This window comes from Phaethon aethereus (genome assembly GCF_964289735.1).
Source record: "Phaethon aethereus genome assembly, chromosome: 2".
Classification (NCBI taxonomy): domain Eukaryota; kingdom Metazoa; phylum Chordata; class Aves; order Phaethontiformes; family Phaethontidae; genus Phaethon; species Phaethon aethereus.
The window spans coordinates 5251149-5269196 of record NC_138582.1 but is presented as its reverse complement, the minus strand read 5'-3'; the positions used below and the strand labels follow the sequence as shown (position 1 = coordinate 5269196).

At 38.2% G+C, this 18048-nt stretch overlaps 1 protein-coding gene across 1 annotated transcript in view; it reads right to left on the bottom strand.

Annotated features, from left to right (window-relative positions):
• Window positions 1–18048, bottom strand: part of TRAPPC9 (trafficking protein particle complex subunit 9) — a gene marked incomplete at both ends in the record, with an annotated part of 523602 nt that overhangs the window by 265359 nt on the left and 240195 nt on the right. Inside the window, one exon of the mRNA XM_081996827.1 lies at window positions 10422–10575. Within this exon, the coding sequence (XP_081852953.1) occupies window positions 10422–10575 (154 nt within the window). The remainder of the gene's footprint in view (window positions 1–10421; window positions 10576–18048) is intronic.

Below are 18048 nucleotides of genomic sequence, written 5' to 3'. Positions count from 1 at the left end.
TGGAGTGCCTGTATACTCGCACTGGAACTCCTTGGGCAAAACTTCTTTTGTCTTTACAGCTCACCTCACACTTTCCTAGAACAGGACCATCACGCACAAACTAAATTCAAGAGAGAGGCAGGATCCTCTCTGAGACTTGAAAAACTCCTCTTCCCAACTTTGTAATCTTCAAGTGAAACAACCATAGTGGTGTCCGCACAATAATTAAGGGCTAAGATCCTAGCAAGATTGATCAAAGTTTCAACCAGCGACTCCCAAAGTACTGGAACCACCTTCCTCAAAAATAGCTCAAAAAAAGCTCAAAAAAAATAGAAGAATATATGAACTTCTATAAACAGCTCCTATATGTAATCAGTCCTTTTTCTGCAAAACTCTGGAAAGAGAAGCACATCATCTGACTGATAAAGTGTGTTCTCATCTGTATCATTTAAAAGAAAATTAACGAGTACTGCAGATAACTAATTTCTACCACAGGACATAATTTTATAGGCTCTCCAGGAGATTTAAAAGAAAAGTCTTGAAATCTCAGATCAAAATGATATCTAACAACTAGTGATTGAGACTCCAGAGCTCAAGGAGATGATAGAAGAGGAAAGTCAATACATTGTACAGCATTCTCATTATTTCATTTTTAATATTCTCATTATGTCCTGAAAAATGACTTAAATACCTCTTTTTTTTCCTAAAAGGTCTACAAATGAAGAATTCACAAACCCCAAAGAGTCTGAAAGCTGTAAACACCATTAAGACAAGGACCTATTTGGAAAATTGAAGGGAGCAGAATACCGCCTCAGAAAAACATTGCTGCTGAAAAATAAGACCCAGGACACCAGCACAGCAGAAAAATTTCCATAAACCAAACTATAGAATAGAGAATACATAATTTGGATTACTTTATAGATACAGCAGATAAATAATTTTGTTATCACGCCTTTAATGTAAGGAATGTAAGTGAGAGAAAACACTAATAAAAAGGCAGTATTTAAAAGAAGTTGTAAAACAGAGTGGCTGCAATTAACTGTCAAGTTAAACTAACTTAACTGTAATTTACATACAAAAGCCTCACAGTGGTGCCTGGAATATTAGAAATGTTAACTGCTTATTGCTCCATGAAAAGCTTAATGTGTCAGATAGTATTATAAAATCAACAGAATCACAGAATCATTAAGGTTGGAAAAGACCTTTAAGATCTTCAGGTCCAACCATCAACCCACCAGGCCCACTAAACTATGTGCCAAAGTGCCATGTCTACACATTTTTTGAACACCTCCCATAATGGCGACTCCACCACTTCCCTGGGCAGCCTGTTCCAACGCTTGACAACCCTTTTGTTGAAGAAATTTTTGCTAATATCTAATCTAAACCTCCCTGGCACAACTTGAGGCCATTTCCTCTCATCCTATCACTAGTTACTTGGGAGAAGAGACCAACACCCACCTCACCACAACCCCCTTTCAGGTAGTTGTAGAGAGCAATAAGGTCTCCCCTCAGCCTCCTCTTCTCCAGACTGAACAACCCCAGTTCCCTCAGCCGCTCCTCATAAGACTTGTGCTCCAGACCCCTCACCAGCTTAGTTGTCCTTCTCTGGACACGCTCCAGCACCTCAACGTCCTTCTTGTAGTGAGGGGCCCAACACTGAACACAGGATTCGAGGTGCGGCCTCATCAGTGCCGAGTACAGGGGCACAATCACTGCCCTACTCCTGCTGGCCACACTATTGCTGGTACAGGCCAGGACGCTGTTGGCCTTCTTGGCCACCTGGGCACACTGCCGGCTCCTGTTCAGACGGCTGTCAACCAGCACCCCCAGGTCCTCTTCTGCTGGGCAGCTCTCCAGCCACTCCTCCCCAAGCCTGTAGCGTTGCATGGGGTTGTTGTGGCTGAAGTGCAGGACCCAGCACTTGGCCTTATTAAACCTCATACAACTGACCTCGGCCCACCAATCCAGCCTGTCCAGATCCCTCTGCAGAGCCCTCCTACCCTCCAGCAGATCAACACTCCCACCCAACTTGGTGTCATCTGCAAACGTACTGAGGGAGCACTCGATCCCCTCATCCAGGTCATCAATAAAGATACTGAACAAGACCGGCCCCAGAACTGAGCCCTGGGGAACACCACTTGTGACCGGCCACCAACTGGATTTAATGCCAAGCTGGGCTTGGCCATCCAGCCAGTTCCTCACCCAGCGAAGAGTAAACCTGTCTAAGCCACGAGCCACCAGTTTCTCCAGGAGAATGCTGTGGGAGACGCTGTCAAAGGCTTTACTAAAGTCCAGGTAGACAACGTCCACAGCCTTTCTCTCATCCACAAGGGTGGGTCACGTGGTCATAGAGGAAGATCAGGTTGGTCAAGCAGGACCTGCCTTTCATGAACCCATGGTGGCTGGGCCTGTCCCTCGGTTGTCCTGCACATGCCCTGTGAGCCCCTCAAGATGAAACGCTCCATGATTTTCTCCAGCACCGAGGTCAGGCTGACAGGCCTGTAGATCCCGGGACCCTCCTTCCGGCCTTTTCTTGTAGATGGGTGTCACATTGGCAAGCCTCCAGTCATCTGGGACCTCCCCTGTTAGCCTGGACTGCTGGTGAATGATGGAGAGTGGCTTGGCAAGGTCCTCCACCAGCTCCTTTGGTACTCTCAGGTGGATCCCGTCTGGCCCCATAGACTTGTGAGTGTAATTACTATAAAATAGGTGATTCTCCATACTTTATAATTGGTAAATACTATCAAAGCAGATCCATGTGTTCACAAGGAAAACACATTCTGAATTTCAAATTCAACACAGCTACAGATTATTTCTGAAACCAACTACCACTTAGACTGGGTGCAAAAAGTATACTATATCTCTACTAATTGAAAAAAAATGACATACCTACACTTTTTACATCCTGTGTCCAGTCTTGGTTCCTCAGTTTATGACACGGAAATAGAATATAAAGTTCCTTGGAGAGTTACCAAGATGATTAGCAAGCTGGAGAACATAACATATAAAAAGAAGTTGAGAGAACAGGGTTTGTTTGGTCTTGAGAAGAGAAGAAAGCCTAAGGAGACATTTTATTGCCATCTATTATAGTGGGAGGGTATAGAGAAGACAGAGCCAGACTCTTCTTGGAGGAGGACAGTAATACAAAGAGGAGCAATGGACACAAGTTGCAGGGCAGGGTGTTATAGCAGACCTGCACAGGTTCCTTCCAACCTGAATTATCCTACAATCAATGTAACCTTGCTGTCTTCAGATTACTCCACAGGAAGACCTGGCGGTGCCAGTGGCATTAAGTGCAGTATTCAGGTTGCCCCATAGATATGGCAAAATAGACTCAAACATAATGGAAATGCCTAAGTTGCACAGACCAATTCAGAAAACACTCTTTCCCTTGTCAGCAAATCCCAAAAGTACTTAGTTTAACCAGTACCTAAAATCTTGCCCTCAGTATCTAGTCCAGCTTAAGCTCTGCTGCCAAGCAGACTCAAAGACAAAAATCACTGAACTTGACAGAGAAGCTTAGCATAGTTGGTATAGTCTAACTATTTCTAATGGACGCAAATAGCACTGAATTTCCTATCATTGATCTTTGTCTCCTGACTGTATATCAGGCAGTCATATAAAATTGCTCATTATAGTGCAAATACAAACTGAACATTGTAGCAAACTCATAGCCTTGGAAGCGAAAAGTAAACAAAATAAGCAGTAATAAAATGTCAGAGGAAAAAGAGATAAAAGCTTAACTCAAGAGTTTTCCAAGACAAGCCTTTAGATGTCAATTAAAGCAAAGCAGTTGGAACAGGGGGTACCGATATACCATTTCATTCTTAGCTTAAAGTGGAACCTGATAAAAGACAAAAGTGTAAGATCCAGAATTTAAAATCTATTGAAAAAAATTGCACAGATAAATGGAAGTCCTGACTGTCAAAGTTAAGCCTGACCTCATAGAATCTACCTATTTAACCAAACCTCCAAATATTTGCTGAAATCTCAGTCTGATTACAAACCTATTATTCCATAGGAGTCAGATACTTAAATGCCTTTGTTGACTCCAGCATCACTTCCCACAGTCAAATTTTTGTTATTACCAAAACATGCATCAGCCAGGACTGAAACAGTTGACTTCCAGTTTCCAGTTCAACTGTTCACATTTGGCAGTTCAAGACATTTTCACTTGCACTCAAATGAGTTTCAACAGGGGCCACAGAGCCAATCAACACATGACCACCAGATGCTATTACAAAAAAGAATAAAAACCAAACCATAATTTTTCACAGTAGACACCTTTATTTCATGTTTCTTTAGCAAGAGATTGTATATGATATAAACTGTTTCATACCAAAAACCTCAATGACAGTCAAACTAGTTCATTTCCCCTAGGAAAACTTTGGTCTTTTATACTATCTTGTCTAATGTGGAGTTGAGTACCCACTATTACAACACAACATGCTATCTAGAACCTACTGCTTAAAAAAAAAAAAAAGATTTAAAAAAATGGCTTCTTTCTCAAATTTACTCATGTTTTTTCTCTCTGCTATGCAGCACTCCACATCTTGCATCCTTCTAAAAAGATTGATTTTCAATAACATATTTCTCAGTTCCTTTGCAAATAAATACAGGTGGAAGCATGCACACAATCGTAAACAAATTAGCAAATATTCATAAATAAAAATTATACTAATGAAAAACAAATTCAAATTATTAATAACAGTTTACTTACAGCAATAGCCTTAGTCATATTTTAAGCTTTGAACTTGATTATTATTGTGCTACTTCGTTATTAAAGTTAATTACATGCAGTTATTGAGGTTCTTAAATAATAGTTACTTTTGCAAACAATTGTCAATGCTAAGAAGGTGCATGGAAATGTAAAGCTCCATCCAGCTAAAGTATTTCTAAGGAAACCTTTACTGATATACAAAAGTTCTACAACATGCAATAGTCTCATAACTGAAGATTCATAATTATGATCAAGATGAAGTCATCAAAAGCTGAATAGACAAACAGAAAAGTAAATTTCAGTAACAGTTATCAGCGGTTTGCTGTCAAGCCCAGACAGCATATCAAATGAGATGACTCAAGGTTCTGTCCAATACATAATAATTTCAAAATTTTGATTGGCTACTTAGGTGATGAAATACAAAAACAGTAATAAAATTTATGTATTTGGAAAATACGTCAGTGTTCACAAACCTAATAAATGAGTGGAACTTATGAAGACCACTTAGATGAAATTCAGTGAAGAAAAGTTCCAAGCATCACCCTGTAAGGAATCAGCAGATCTAAAAATGGAAGTTGGGAATAATTATTCAGTCAGTTATGCTGGACCACATGCAATCCATCAGACTTGGAACACTTGCAGAAGTCAAGAATAGTTCTCAGAGAAAGCATCATACATGAAACAAAAGGTATATAGCTTTTATTCTATGAGAAACCTTACCCGAAGTACTGCTTCCAGCTTTGGATCCCACATATCGAGAAAAATGTATCTATACTGCAGAACATTAGCAATATGACTGAAAGAAAATGTGCTTTGGAAAAATGTTGGTAAGTAGGTTTAATTATAGAAAAGAAAAGACAGAGGAAGAGGCACAGAACACAATTTCAAAAATGTAAGAAAACATTGCAAATAGGACAGGCTTCATATAAATCACAGAAATTAAGGCTGAAGTAAGAAAAAATGTCTAACTATTAGAAAAGTTAAAAATGGAACATGATCTTTAAGGTGGAACTGGAAGTCTCATTTTTTAAAGGCAGTTAGGGCCAGGTTTAGAGTATTTTCAAGAAAATTACTCCAAAATATTATAGTCTCATTTCACTGAAATAGCAGTTCTTTCACAGTATATTACAAAATTTCTCTGGCTGCAATCAAACCTGGGAAGACCATGAGACAGGGGAGGAAAAGGAGTTTAGTTGTTTTCCACGGTCATTCTCTGAACCAGCCCGCTGCACGGCTGCACAAATTACAGAATAACTTCTATTGAAAGGCAATTCCAGGGTCACTGTCCAACCCTATGCTCAAAGCATGGAAAATACTGAAATTGCATCAGAATCACAGAATCACAGAATCACTAAGGTTGGAAAGGACCTTCAAGATCATCAAGTCCAACCATTAATCCAGCGCCACCAGGTTCCCTAAACCATGTCTTGGTTTGAAGGATGTTCAAGGCCTTGTCCAGAATTTTTCAGTAGCTTCAAAGACATCAATTTTACAGCACTTTTGGACAACCTCTTCCACTATTTGATCGCCCTCATTGTGAATTTACCTGGCTGCAACTTACTACAGTCACCTTGTGATATGCCTTGCTTGAAGAGTCAGATGTATCTTGTTGACTGCGGCAACTCCTGGACTTTGTGAAGGTTGTTCCTGGGAGTCCATCACCTCTCCTGGACCCCTCTGCTCCTGAGGGCAGCCTCCTGTGCAGTCCTGCCTACCAGCTCCCTAAAGTCTCATCTCCTAAAATCCACAGTCATTATCCTGCTACTTGCCTTCCTTAGGATATTAAACTCCACTATCTCAGGGCGACTTGTAGACAAGGTTGCCATCAAACCTCACCCCTCTAACTGGATCTTCATTATTTTCAAGTAGCAGATCCCACACAGCACATGCCAAATCAAGCCATCCGGCACCTGTACACAAAAAGTGTCCTTCAAGTACTCCAGAAATCTCCTAACCCACAACTGGAAGATTCCTTACAGTTGTTAAAGGAAGAGTTCATCCAGCTTTGCTTCTTGATTGGGTGGTCTGTAACAAATGCACACCACATCACCCTGTTGGACTTCTCTGTTCTTGATCCAAAAGCTTTGAACTGGCCCATTGCTCATTTCCTAACAATTCCTTGTGCACTTCACCATCTCTGTCCAACCTTCCTAGATAACCCATACCCACCTGTCAGTGCACCCCGTTCACACAAACTACTATGTCTCAAATCCCGATGACTCCAGAGCTCTGCAACTGCATGCTGACCTCTAAGTCCTCCTCCATATCTTTCACAAGTTCAGGTGTAAGAATCTGACATGAGCTCTCGATCACACTACAGGGTAGATCAAGAGATTCTAACCCATCACTTTCTCCTGGCCATGCTTCCCCTTTCTTGCACTGCTCTACAGGCTTTGGGGACCATCCTGCAAGGTACCAAGTTCAAAGCTAGACTAGCAAGTCTGCTGGCAAAGATGTTCCTGCCTCACTTCATCAGGAGGGTCACAAGAGGCACCCAGCACTAGAGGACGGGTGAAGACTGTTCATTAAGCAGCAGCAAGAGTTATAACAAACTAAAATAGATCTAAAACTGAAGCATAAATATGCTACCCGTAGCCAAACCTTTGTGTGTTTCCCAGGAAAAATCCCTTCTGCCATTGAACATTGGTAAATCTTTGTTTATTCTTCTAAAAATGAGGATCACCTGCATGTGACCAAATTCTCTGAAATAATTCTGAACATATTTGAATTTCTGAAGTCACAAATCAATGGAATACTCTGAAGAGTAATAATCTATGGTGAGTCTAATGCAGAGTGTGTAAAGACCACAGAGAGAAGTTTAACCTGCCCTTCATCCTTCACACAAGGAACATGATGTTTCTTAACTCAAGATTTTGAAGAAGCCCAGTATGAAGTACCAGTGAAAAGATTAAAATCTTAGAGCACTCAGCAACAGACACAGCACTCTAGAAACTTTAAAGGACACTTAATATAGATGCCTTGATCCATGAGTCAGAATGCATAGAAGGTCCCTGAAGAAAATACTAATTTTGTTTAAAAAATATAGAGAAGCATAATTTGAAAATATTAGCCACCCTAATACATGTGCTCCGTCTGTTCAAATCCTGTGTTAAAACAAGCCCCAGTTGTTAAGCTGATACCAGATGCCATCTAACAGATGCTAAAAAACAAGACAGCATGTTCTTAATTTAAATTATCTCAATACACCTATTGTCAAAGACACAGTAAATTACATTAGTCTAAAATTTTTCTTAATTGAAATGGCATGGCAGTAAGCTTTCTCATAAGAAGGTCTATTTTCCTCATAATTTTCATTCTATCAAAAATATACAAAGGTTGAACCGAATAATATGCTATGTTGTCTTTACTTCCTGCCTTCAGCCCTCAAAGTATATGCAAATCGATCAAGTTTTACAATACTTTCACAAATGAAGCACTGAAAATCTCATCACTTGAAACCCTGAATATTTAAATAGATAAAGCCATGGAAAATGGACCTTCCATACTGGAAAATACTTTTGATACTCCGCAAGACATACAAATACAACCTGAAATCCTCACCCTTTGTAAAGTATTTTTGGTGCTCACAGGAGTTTCATATAATTAACTTCTCACTGCAATGTAATCCACATACTTAAAATTGGAACCCTTTATTTACATGATGGCTTCATATGGTATTAACCTACACAGTAAGAATTGAAGCAATTGCAAGCTAAATAATATAAACCTTCCTTAATAAACAGTATAAGATTACTCATAACAAAGCTCTCTGAACTGTGTTCTTTAAAATGTACATTCCTCCTCTCGTGCATATACTTAGCAGACGAAGGTTAGCTGGAGAGATCAAAGTAGTTCAAAGATGGTAGACACCAAAGAGATCACTTGGTCTTACCATTCAAAAAACTTTCAAAAATGCCTTCTCTAGTTAGAAATATAAGCAACTATATCCCTTTGTATCTTTGCAAATACTTTTATCTCTTGGCTGCGTTTAGGCAGGCTTTGAAGGAAAACAAGGCTTATGGAGTTAAGCTATCCATCCATTTCTCCGTATCTCTGTCCATCAGAAATGAACTCTGCTGGCCAGTATCAAATTACTCTGGCAGGAGGACAGATGTCTCAAACAAAGTTTCTCAAACTTAGAAGTGAGAGGATTTTTTTTTTTTTTTTACTGGTTCACATCGAAATGTCGCTGTAAGAAATAAAATGACGAGAAAAACTGACTCTAGTTGGGACTGAAATCTGGAAAACAATGTACATGTTTCTTCAGGAATTTTTAAGCACACGTGCAATTCGTTGCCTCTCATTAGAATAGTTTTAGTTCTAGGAACAGAGAGAACATTCATAACAAATCTTAAAAACACATAAACTAATGCTTGCACTGAATTTAACACATAGAATTCATGCATCGTTCTGTTGGTTTCTAAGGTACTGACTTACGTGTCAGCCATGACAGTTTTGGTATCAAAATTGGGTTTTAATACAGAACACACAAGGGATGTAAACAGTGTTGCTCAGCAACAGAAATGAATGAGGATGTATTTTTACACCCTGACAAAATTATTACAAGTACACATTCAATTCCAGCATAAGAATTCCACTATGCTATCAAAGAATATTTTCATCTTTCCATAAAAAAAATTTTCTAAGTGAGTTCTGGTTAAATATTGACATTTTTGCGCAAACAGAACTCTTCCTGAAATGTTGCTTAGGGAGCCTGGATAAAACAGGCACTAGGAACCTCATTTACGTCTTTAGTCTTGCCTTTGACTAATCCTGTGCGGTTAATTTAATAAATAGTAATTCAAAATCATTTCAGATCCATGGATAAAAGTACAATTAAAAGTACAAAAAGACATCTCTAAATATAAACCACAATTTGATTGCCACTCTTCTCTCATTTCCTGCCACCCACTATCACGCGAATTTGAGGATGATCTGAGTGAGAACTATAAATCTCCTGGAAGATGCTGAGTATCAACACATGGCTTGGGGTGCTGTTGGCGGCACAAAACATTTCCCTGATGAAAATCATTAAAAAGTCTATTTTTGACAAGTCAAGCACAAGATTTTTAATGGAAATTATGAATTTACAGCAACACCATTGGTTTATTTTAACTCTAAACTGAATGTAATTTCTTATTAAAAATCACAAGGCAATATTTTACTGCATTTAGAATTATTATGGGGATCTTACGTTTAGGATGACTAAGTCATCACGCAAGTCCTTTCTAAGCCTTAAGAAGGCTACCCAAGATTAGATATATTACTAAATCGGTAAAGAGGACTTGGAAATAAGTTATTCTAATACGCTCTGATTTTCTCAAATATAATTAAATATATGAAAACTCTCTAAATCCAGCTTCATGTACTTCTTCATCATTCAGTTACTCAGTGTGGGGGAGAGTAGAAAATTTGACCCTATAAAACTACTACTCATCAATCCTAACTATACTTCCTCAGTTCCCTAAAAGTTGAGAAAAAACACACAGGGTTTGTGGCAGGCTCAATGACTCAGAAAAAGCCATTATAGTAAGACCCAAGCATTGTCTAAATAATATACAGCACAATTAACCTCAAACAGTCTATAATTATGATAAGCTTCATAGTTCTAATTGCTTTTCTTTTCAGTAACACTTCTATAAAGCGAGTTGAATTATAAAATAAAGTGTGTCATAGGGCATCTATTTATATATTTTTAAAGCAAGTATTTATGAAAGGATATAATTTTCCAGCAAATATCCAGCTTGCTGTTAATCTCCAGCCCTTTTGCTTGTTGCCTTTCTTCTTCCAGCTGCTTTGCATTTGCAAACTGTGTCCCATCAGCAGGGGATTCTGGGAAGCTCTCAAAACTGAACTTGTCAACTTGGATAGCCATACTGTAGCAAAGGGAAAAGAAAGAGAAAAAAGAGCATTTTTACTATAACTATTTTACAAATTTCTGCAGAAAATGCAGACCACTGGGAAACCAAGCCCTACGATATTAGTATATTTGTCTCAGTGGCATCTAGTCTGTATGCTAATGATATATGTCATATGATTTATGCTACCGAAAACAGAAGTCTAAGTCTACTGAAGATGGTAAGGTTTTTTACAAAACATCAATCAACAACTTAATGCCTTTGTGAGTGGTACACCAGACATCTGTTTTGCAGTTGCAACCAGTTGACCTTATTGTGGTTCTGCAGAGGCTCATCTGCCTTGACCCCTGGTATGTAAAAGCTCCTGGTGTGCTTAAGACTTCCGGAAAAAAAGCAACAGGACTGGGCCAAATGCTGATGAACACACTATTTCAAGTAGTTTATTAATCCCAACCTATACACAAATGAAGCAAAATATTATATACGAAAGTGTCTCCTGAAGTGAAGAGTAGCACACTTAGGAAGCCATGTGCACTTCATTGGTCTTACAAGCCAACTTCCTAAATTTTCCTTTAAAAATTTCCTTATAATACTCAGAAAAGACAGACAAAATAACCACAGCACTAGGGCCTAAATGTGGCCCTTGTCTTTTTCTTTGAGAAGATGCTTCCATCTTGCTTAATGTATTTTCATGAAATACAGGCAAAATTAATTTCAATATCATAGTGTAATTCATTGGTAGTAAATGGTTAAATAATTGCTTTATTAAATGTACAGTAAGGCATAAAAGCAAATTAAATTAAATATATTATGCTATAATGCATACTAAATACTTGTATGTTAAACTAGAACCACTAATCTAATCTAAAAGGGAATTTAGACCAGCTCACATCACATGAAATGTGGTTATAGCAGATCTAATATACTGTGCTGCCAAAACATCTTTAATTTCCTGAATCGTCTGAAATAGAAAAATAATTACGGAAGAATTAAAATATATTGCTCTTGAGATGACTTTGCACTTAAGGAAAACAGAAGACCAAGCAACAGCTTCGGAAACCGTTCACGATGAAATGCAACTACAATCTGAGAAGGGGTCTGAGGAGGGCATTTCACAAAAACACAGGATTACTTTTATCCCTATTTCTACATATAAAGAGGTAAACATATTCCATAAATGTTGCCAAAAAGAAAACACTAGTAACAAGAGTCAACAAGAAAGGGTTTTGCAATCTCCCCAGACCAGAAGAGATTTTCTGTAATTAGCATTAAGAGAATCTTGACCCCAAAAGAAACTTGGGAGAAAAACCACAGCAATTACAAGAACAAGGAATAATCTAGAGCTTATGAAATGTACTGTTGAAAGATGAATTCAAGTAGGCCCATCATGCTTCACCCTGAGCAAAACCGGACATCTCAGGAGAAGCTGTTAATGGTCCAAGACTACCTTCATCATTAAAGAGTACAAGTACAGCGCTGAGACAAAGGTGGAACAATTACTGTTTCTAGAAGCTACCTGTTCTGCAGACCCCATCTTTGCTGATCTTCACATTTAAAAATCAAAAAAGGCAGAGGAATTAATCTATTCCTCTCTAAGGGGTGCTTTTGTTTTGGCTATTTTTTCCTACAGCAAGAGATCATTAGGAGTTCTTCATTTGCATGCAAAGGCCATCAAGTGCTGGGCATATAAAAAAGCCAACATGAGCTACAAAAGCGTATCACAGTAACTGCAGGAATCAAGCCAGAAATAAAGAACGTAATGAAAAACACCTAGATAAAATCTGTAGAGTAGATTTAAAAAAACCAAAAAAATCAGGCCTGAAACTATGACTAAAATAAATTCCTACTGGCATTGAAATATGATTTGATTCGGCAAATGCTGGTTGGGTTCCTGGATTTTGCATGTGCAATGCATGTGGAAGACAGAGGCACAACTGGAACATTACAAAAACATTTTTGCCTTTGTTTCCAAGATGACTTCATCATTCTGTGGTACATCAGCAGATGCAAATCCAGTATTTGATTTCTATTATATACACAGTACTGCTTAAATTCTCACATAAATACTCATAGTTAGTTACCTATAGTCATATTTTTAGAAAAAATTATCTTAGTTTCTGAACAAATATATTGAGAATCCATCTCCCAACAGACCTGGAAAAAGCTCTCATCTAATTATTGAGCCACACTCAGAAAAGTGAATGATATATTAGAAAAACATTCCTGCCTAGCAATATTTACTATTTAATTGATGGCAGTCAGCTTGCATCCTTCTGTTAATGGATCATTACTGGAAATACCGTAATTTTTTTTTTCTGGAAATTAAATATGCATGTAAGCACTTTTTTCCCCAACAGTCTAGAATAAATCCACATCAGCTTCAGGAATACAGCCTAGATTACTCTTAACAGTTCATTGTACAGGTCTGTTTGAAATAACTTTTATTAAGCTCTAAGGTATGGAAAACTTTAGTAAATAGGTCTCCTAGTACTCAGAACCTCTACTGATTTTTCAATTTTTTTAACCCTGTTTTTATTTATACTGTGTGTACTGTATTTAGCACAGCTACACCTCCCGGAACACCTCTCCTATGAGGACACGCTGAGAGAGTTGGGGTTGTTCAGCCTGGAGAAGAGAAGGCTCCGGGGACACCTTCTTGCAGCCTTCCAGTACTTAAAGGGGGCTTCTAAAAAAGACAAGGAGGAGCATTTTAGCAGGGCCTGTAGCGATAGGACAAGGGGTGATGGTTTTCAACTAAAAGAGGTTAGATTTAGCCTAGAGGGTGGTGAAGCTCAGGTTGCCCAGAGAGGTGGTCGATGCCCCATCCCTGGAAACATCCCAGGTCAGGTTGGACGGGGCTCTGAGCAACCTGATCTAGTTGAAGGTGTTCCTGCTCATGGCACGGGGGTTGGACTAGATGACCTTTAAAGGACCCTCCCAACCCAAACTATTCTATGATTCCATGTCACCTGAGAAGATACAAAACCATCCTCAACAACATACTTGCCAGCTATAAAGTGATCTGAGTAAAAGAGAACTATGGAGAGAAAAAAAAAATCACACAAAACAATATGACAAATATAGCTGTAGGCAGAACAGAGGAAAGAAACAGAGAGAAAATTTTTCAAGACTATACATACACTCAAAATAAAGCACGACAAAATTCAATCCTAGCTCTTTTTATTAAACATATATGCCTTTCATCATCAGTATTCTGCTTCCTCTCATACTGAAAGCATCCGTATCAAGTTCTGTCTCCGCATTTTTTATCAATAGTGTTGCTTCAGTATTTATTCCTCAGCCTATGGAACGTGTGATAAATTGGAAGGCTTTACAGAAAAATCAAAACAAAAAATAAATGCCATAACCTAAATCAGTCACTCATCCTTAAAAATTTACCCCTGCACAAACACAGCTTCTTTGCTTTACTTTTACTACTTTTTCTCCCATCTCAAAAGATGCATTTCACCAGTGAGCTACTAATGAATAGATGATGAATTCCGGAAGCCAACTGACTGAAGGAGAAAACAGATAAACTGGATATTGGTTTACAGTCACCAACTAAAAAGATTTTTCAATTTAAGTGATCTGTAGAGATCACATGGGCTTTGTCCTAAAAGAAGCAGAAGGCAGTGAAAGGCAACCTCTTGACCATCGCCCAGCTCTGTCACTGTGCTGTGCATGAAAATAATGAAACTGAATGTATTTTAGCCGTAAAAGTCTTTCTCCGCTTCTGTCTACAGTTACTTTGCAATCTATGTTTCTTGTCAAGAGTTCTCTGCACTTCTTTTCTCCCCAAATTTGTCCTTTTTTGTTGCAATATACAAGAATCTATAGAATGTATACAGAAAAAGGTAAAAAAAAAGACAATTCAGATTGAAACAGGCATTCAATTTATTACAAATGGCCAGGATAACGATGGCTCGTGTTGTGCAAGGGTAACTGCATACACAGCTCCTTGCCCTTCACAGTAATTACATATCAGGGAAAACATAAAAGATGTTAAAAGATGTTTAAACACATACTTGCTCCAGGAAAAGGGACTAGAATTTCATTTTAACCTTCTTTGCTTTGTGAGTAGCTATCCAAATTTCATACAAGAAGAGTTTTCAATAAATCATGAGATATTTCTATAAAACCACTGCATTATGTAAAAATATTTAATAGCCAGTCTTGCAAATGCAAAACAGGTTTTATTTCTCTCTGGCTAACCTTGCTTGTGCAGGAGGAGGGATAAGGTAGCAACAGTTTTCATGAATAATGAAACAATTGTGTTTTGAAGCTACTGGGTTTTGTCATGAAACGAGCCCAAGCCGTTGTGACAGCTACTCAGCCAACCAAGCATCGTTACAGGGATGCAAATTATTCAAATACAAATTAAGTGAATGAAGAGGAAAAGGTCAGCTCATTGGCAATGCTGATGATACGTCTGCGTGGTATCATCTCACGTCACCTGTCAGGATGACTTACAGGGAAAAAAAATGACAAACCCTCTGATGATGCAGCAGGCATTTCAATGACAGTTCTCTAAAGTCCTATTAAAGTAACAGCACAGAATTATTAAGGACACCGGCAGTTCATTTCACCACTTCTTATAGAATGAGTTTCATCTTTCCCCGAAATATTACTCTGTACTGACAACAAAATGCACAACAGAAAGGACTTTGTATCAATGAACAAAACTTCCTTTAAACAGCATCATGACTGTTCCTGAGCCGGCACCTTGCACATCCCTCTTTACTAAAGCGGTGCCAGTGAAAATTAAGCAACACCGCCAGTTTCACAGAAGTGGCAAGTAGCAGATAAAATTAATAGGTGAAAAATTCAGTAAAGGAGTATTGGCTGTAGTGCCATAACCTCCTGCCCTTGCTCCTGGCAGGAAAGCGGACAAGTCCCGGGCACACCCTATCGCCCAGGGATGCATCTCGGCTCTTTTGATGTCCTCATCTCATATAAAAGGATGAATCTTTAAAGTGAAATTAAATATGTCACACTCTTAAAATAAAACAGGGTTAAAAGCAGGCATGGTATTAAAAGAAAAGCAACAATCTGGTTAGAGTAACTAGATTTTATCTTTCATTAAGTAAATAAAATACTGCTGCTTAGTTTGGAAGAATAAAACGTAGACATAGTCCTCATTCAATTAACTTTAGGAAGAAACAATATAACAGGAATCCAAAAACTCTTCCTCATGGCTAACTGCCTATTTAAATACTATCATCTACAGATGAATTTGGAAACTCCTTCCATAATGAAGCTGAAAGGAGGCAGTTGGGGACTTTATTCAATCTTATGCTTCCTGTTCATCCTCCTTTCTTAGGTAAAGTAGACAGATATAAAGGGACCCCGAAGCCAGACCATACTAGTACTACTTATGCAAAATGCTTATGTATATGAATAGTCCATGTATAGTCAACGACTTAAATGTAAAGGAGAAGCTAGAGGTGAGGGTGATACTCTTGTTCTCACTTACACGAGGGGAAAAAAAAATGCATAAAGACAAGCCTACTTAAAAAAAGGAACTTCACCTGATTCTTCCATTATTCAATCTCAGTAATAACATTTCTATAACATCATGTTTCAGGTACACATAATTCCACACTAAATACAAGTTCTGCAGTTGATATAAGAAAACGGTAGAGTAGTGACACCCCAGAATACAACAATTTATAGGCAAAGACAGACCTCAAGAATCACATCTCTTATGAGATGAAGACATCTGTATGACTAGATGAAAACGAGACAGGAAAGTAACCCAAATTAACATATACCTTCTGTTTACTTCTAATTATTTCACTGCTTTACAAGTGCAATCTGTATTTCATTCACTACTATAAAATACAACTGTAAAATAAGTAGCTCAAGCGACCTATAAGTAATGATCTATCCTCCTGGCCTAAAACTGACTTCATAAAGAAAAAGGATTGCTTTAATATCTGAACCATGCAAAGCAAAAGATAAATTTTTCCATTAATCTTGGAAAGGTTAATTAAATTAAAAAATTTGCATTTAGAACTTAATTATTTATTGAATATAATTGAAGAGGAGATAAAAGTCAAACTGTAGTGCTGAAGTCTGTAAAATTCAAGAGCTTATACTTATCTGATCCACAACATTCCAGATGATAAAAGTTAAACTAGGAAAGAATAGTTCCACGGTCTAAAATGGAATATTTGAAAATGGAACAGTGTTAAGACATCGTTTTCTACATAAATCTTCGGTTTAAATGAGATTATACTATGCGTGCTGAGAATCTGGCTTTTTAATTCGTAACTCCAAATTTGAAAACCATAAACTGGAAATGAAAAGGCATAACAATTAGCTTCAACTTGCATCTTTTTTCCCTTGCTCATTTAAGTTACTGGGACTTCTATGGCAATCACCATGCAGCAAAACTGTTAGCTACTTAATGAAATAAGAAATTTAAAATAATAATGGTAATAGCCTACTCTATAAATACACCAATTTCTATAGGGGGCATAAGACGGTAATAATCAATAGTCATTCACTCCATTGGGAAATCTAGAAAAGCCTAAGCACGATAATACTTGAAGATCGAGTTGAATATCCTCCCTTTATTTCTTGCAGCTGAACTAAGCAAGGATTGTAATCCTGTCATTATCCAAAATAATGCCATACTGTACCTCCTACCTCTCGGTGGAATATTAATAATCAGAGAAATAAATTTCAAAAGGTATATGTTCATATTCATACTCAGTTCTTCATTTGTGTAACTCAGTATTGCCTTTATATGGAAAAAAGTTCAAAAGAAAACATGGAATTTTGTGCCAGATATAACAAGACCAAAAAAACTCATTCTACAGTCATGTCTACTCATTATCCCAGGTCTCTCAATCTTCTCAGGAGAAGACTGAGAAGATGGCCCACCCCAATAAATAAAAATACAGCGAAATAAGTCAAGCATCTCAGAGCATCTTTTCCAAGTAGCCTCAGGTGGTCCTCCACCTGGTTCCTACCAGGTACTCACCTGCTCTAACCGTCGTCTTCCTTCTGACCCTGCACACATCTAGCATTAAGGAACATGGAACAAAAATGCCAAGTGCCTCTGCTTTTGGAACATTCCAAAGAAACCAGAAACACTGTGATCAGGAATCACCACCAGAACACTTCACAGCATGGTCTGTGTCCTGTCCCAACACTGATGGTTGTTGCTGGTCCCAGGGCACAACAGTAGGATACACGTGGAGTTGGGTCTGTGTAGGACGTACGTAGGACACCAAGACCCTCAGAGGAGTCTCACAGCCTCTTGCACATGATAAATCTGGAGCAGCAACTCACTTTTTCTTCAGACAAAGAACTATATATGCTATATAAAGCTATATAAAAGCTATATGCCGATAAATCATGCAATTGGTGGCAATGCTCCTCTTTAAGGAATTTGACCGTAACACGTTGCACACACCTGAAAGGTTATCTTCAGGGAAGATACTGAAATCTTAGTCAAAACCAAAGTCAGTGCTCAAAACTAAA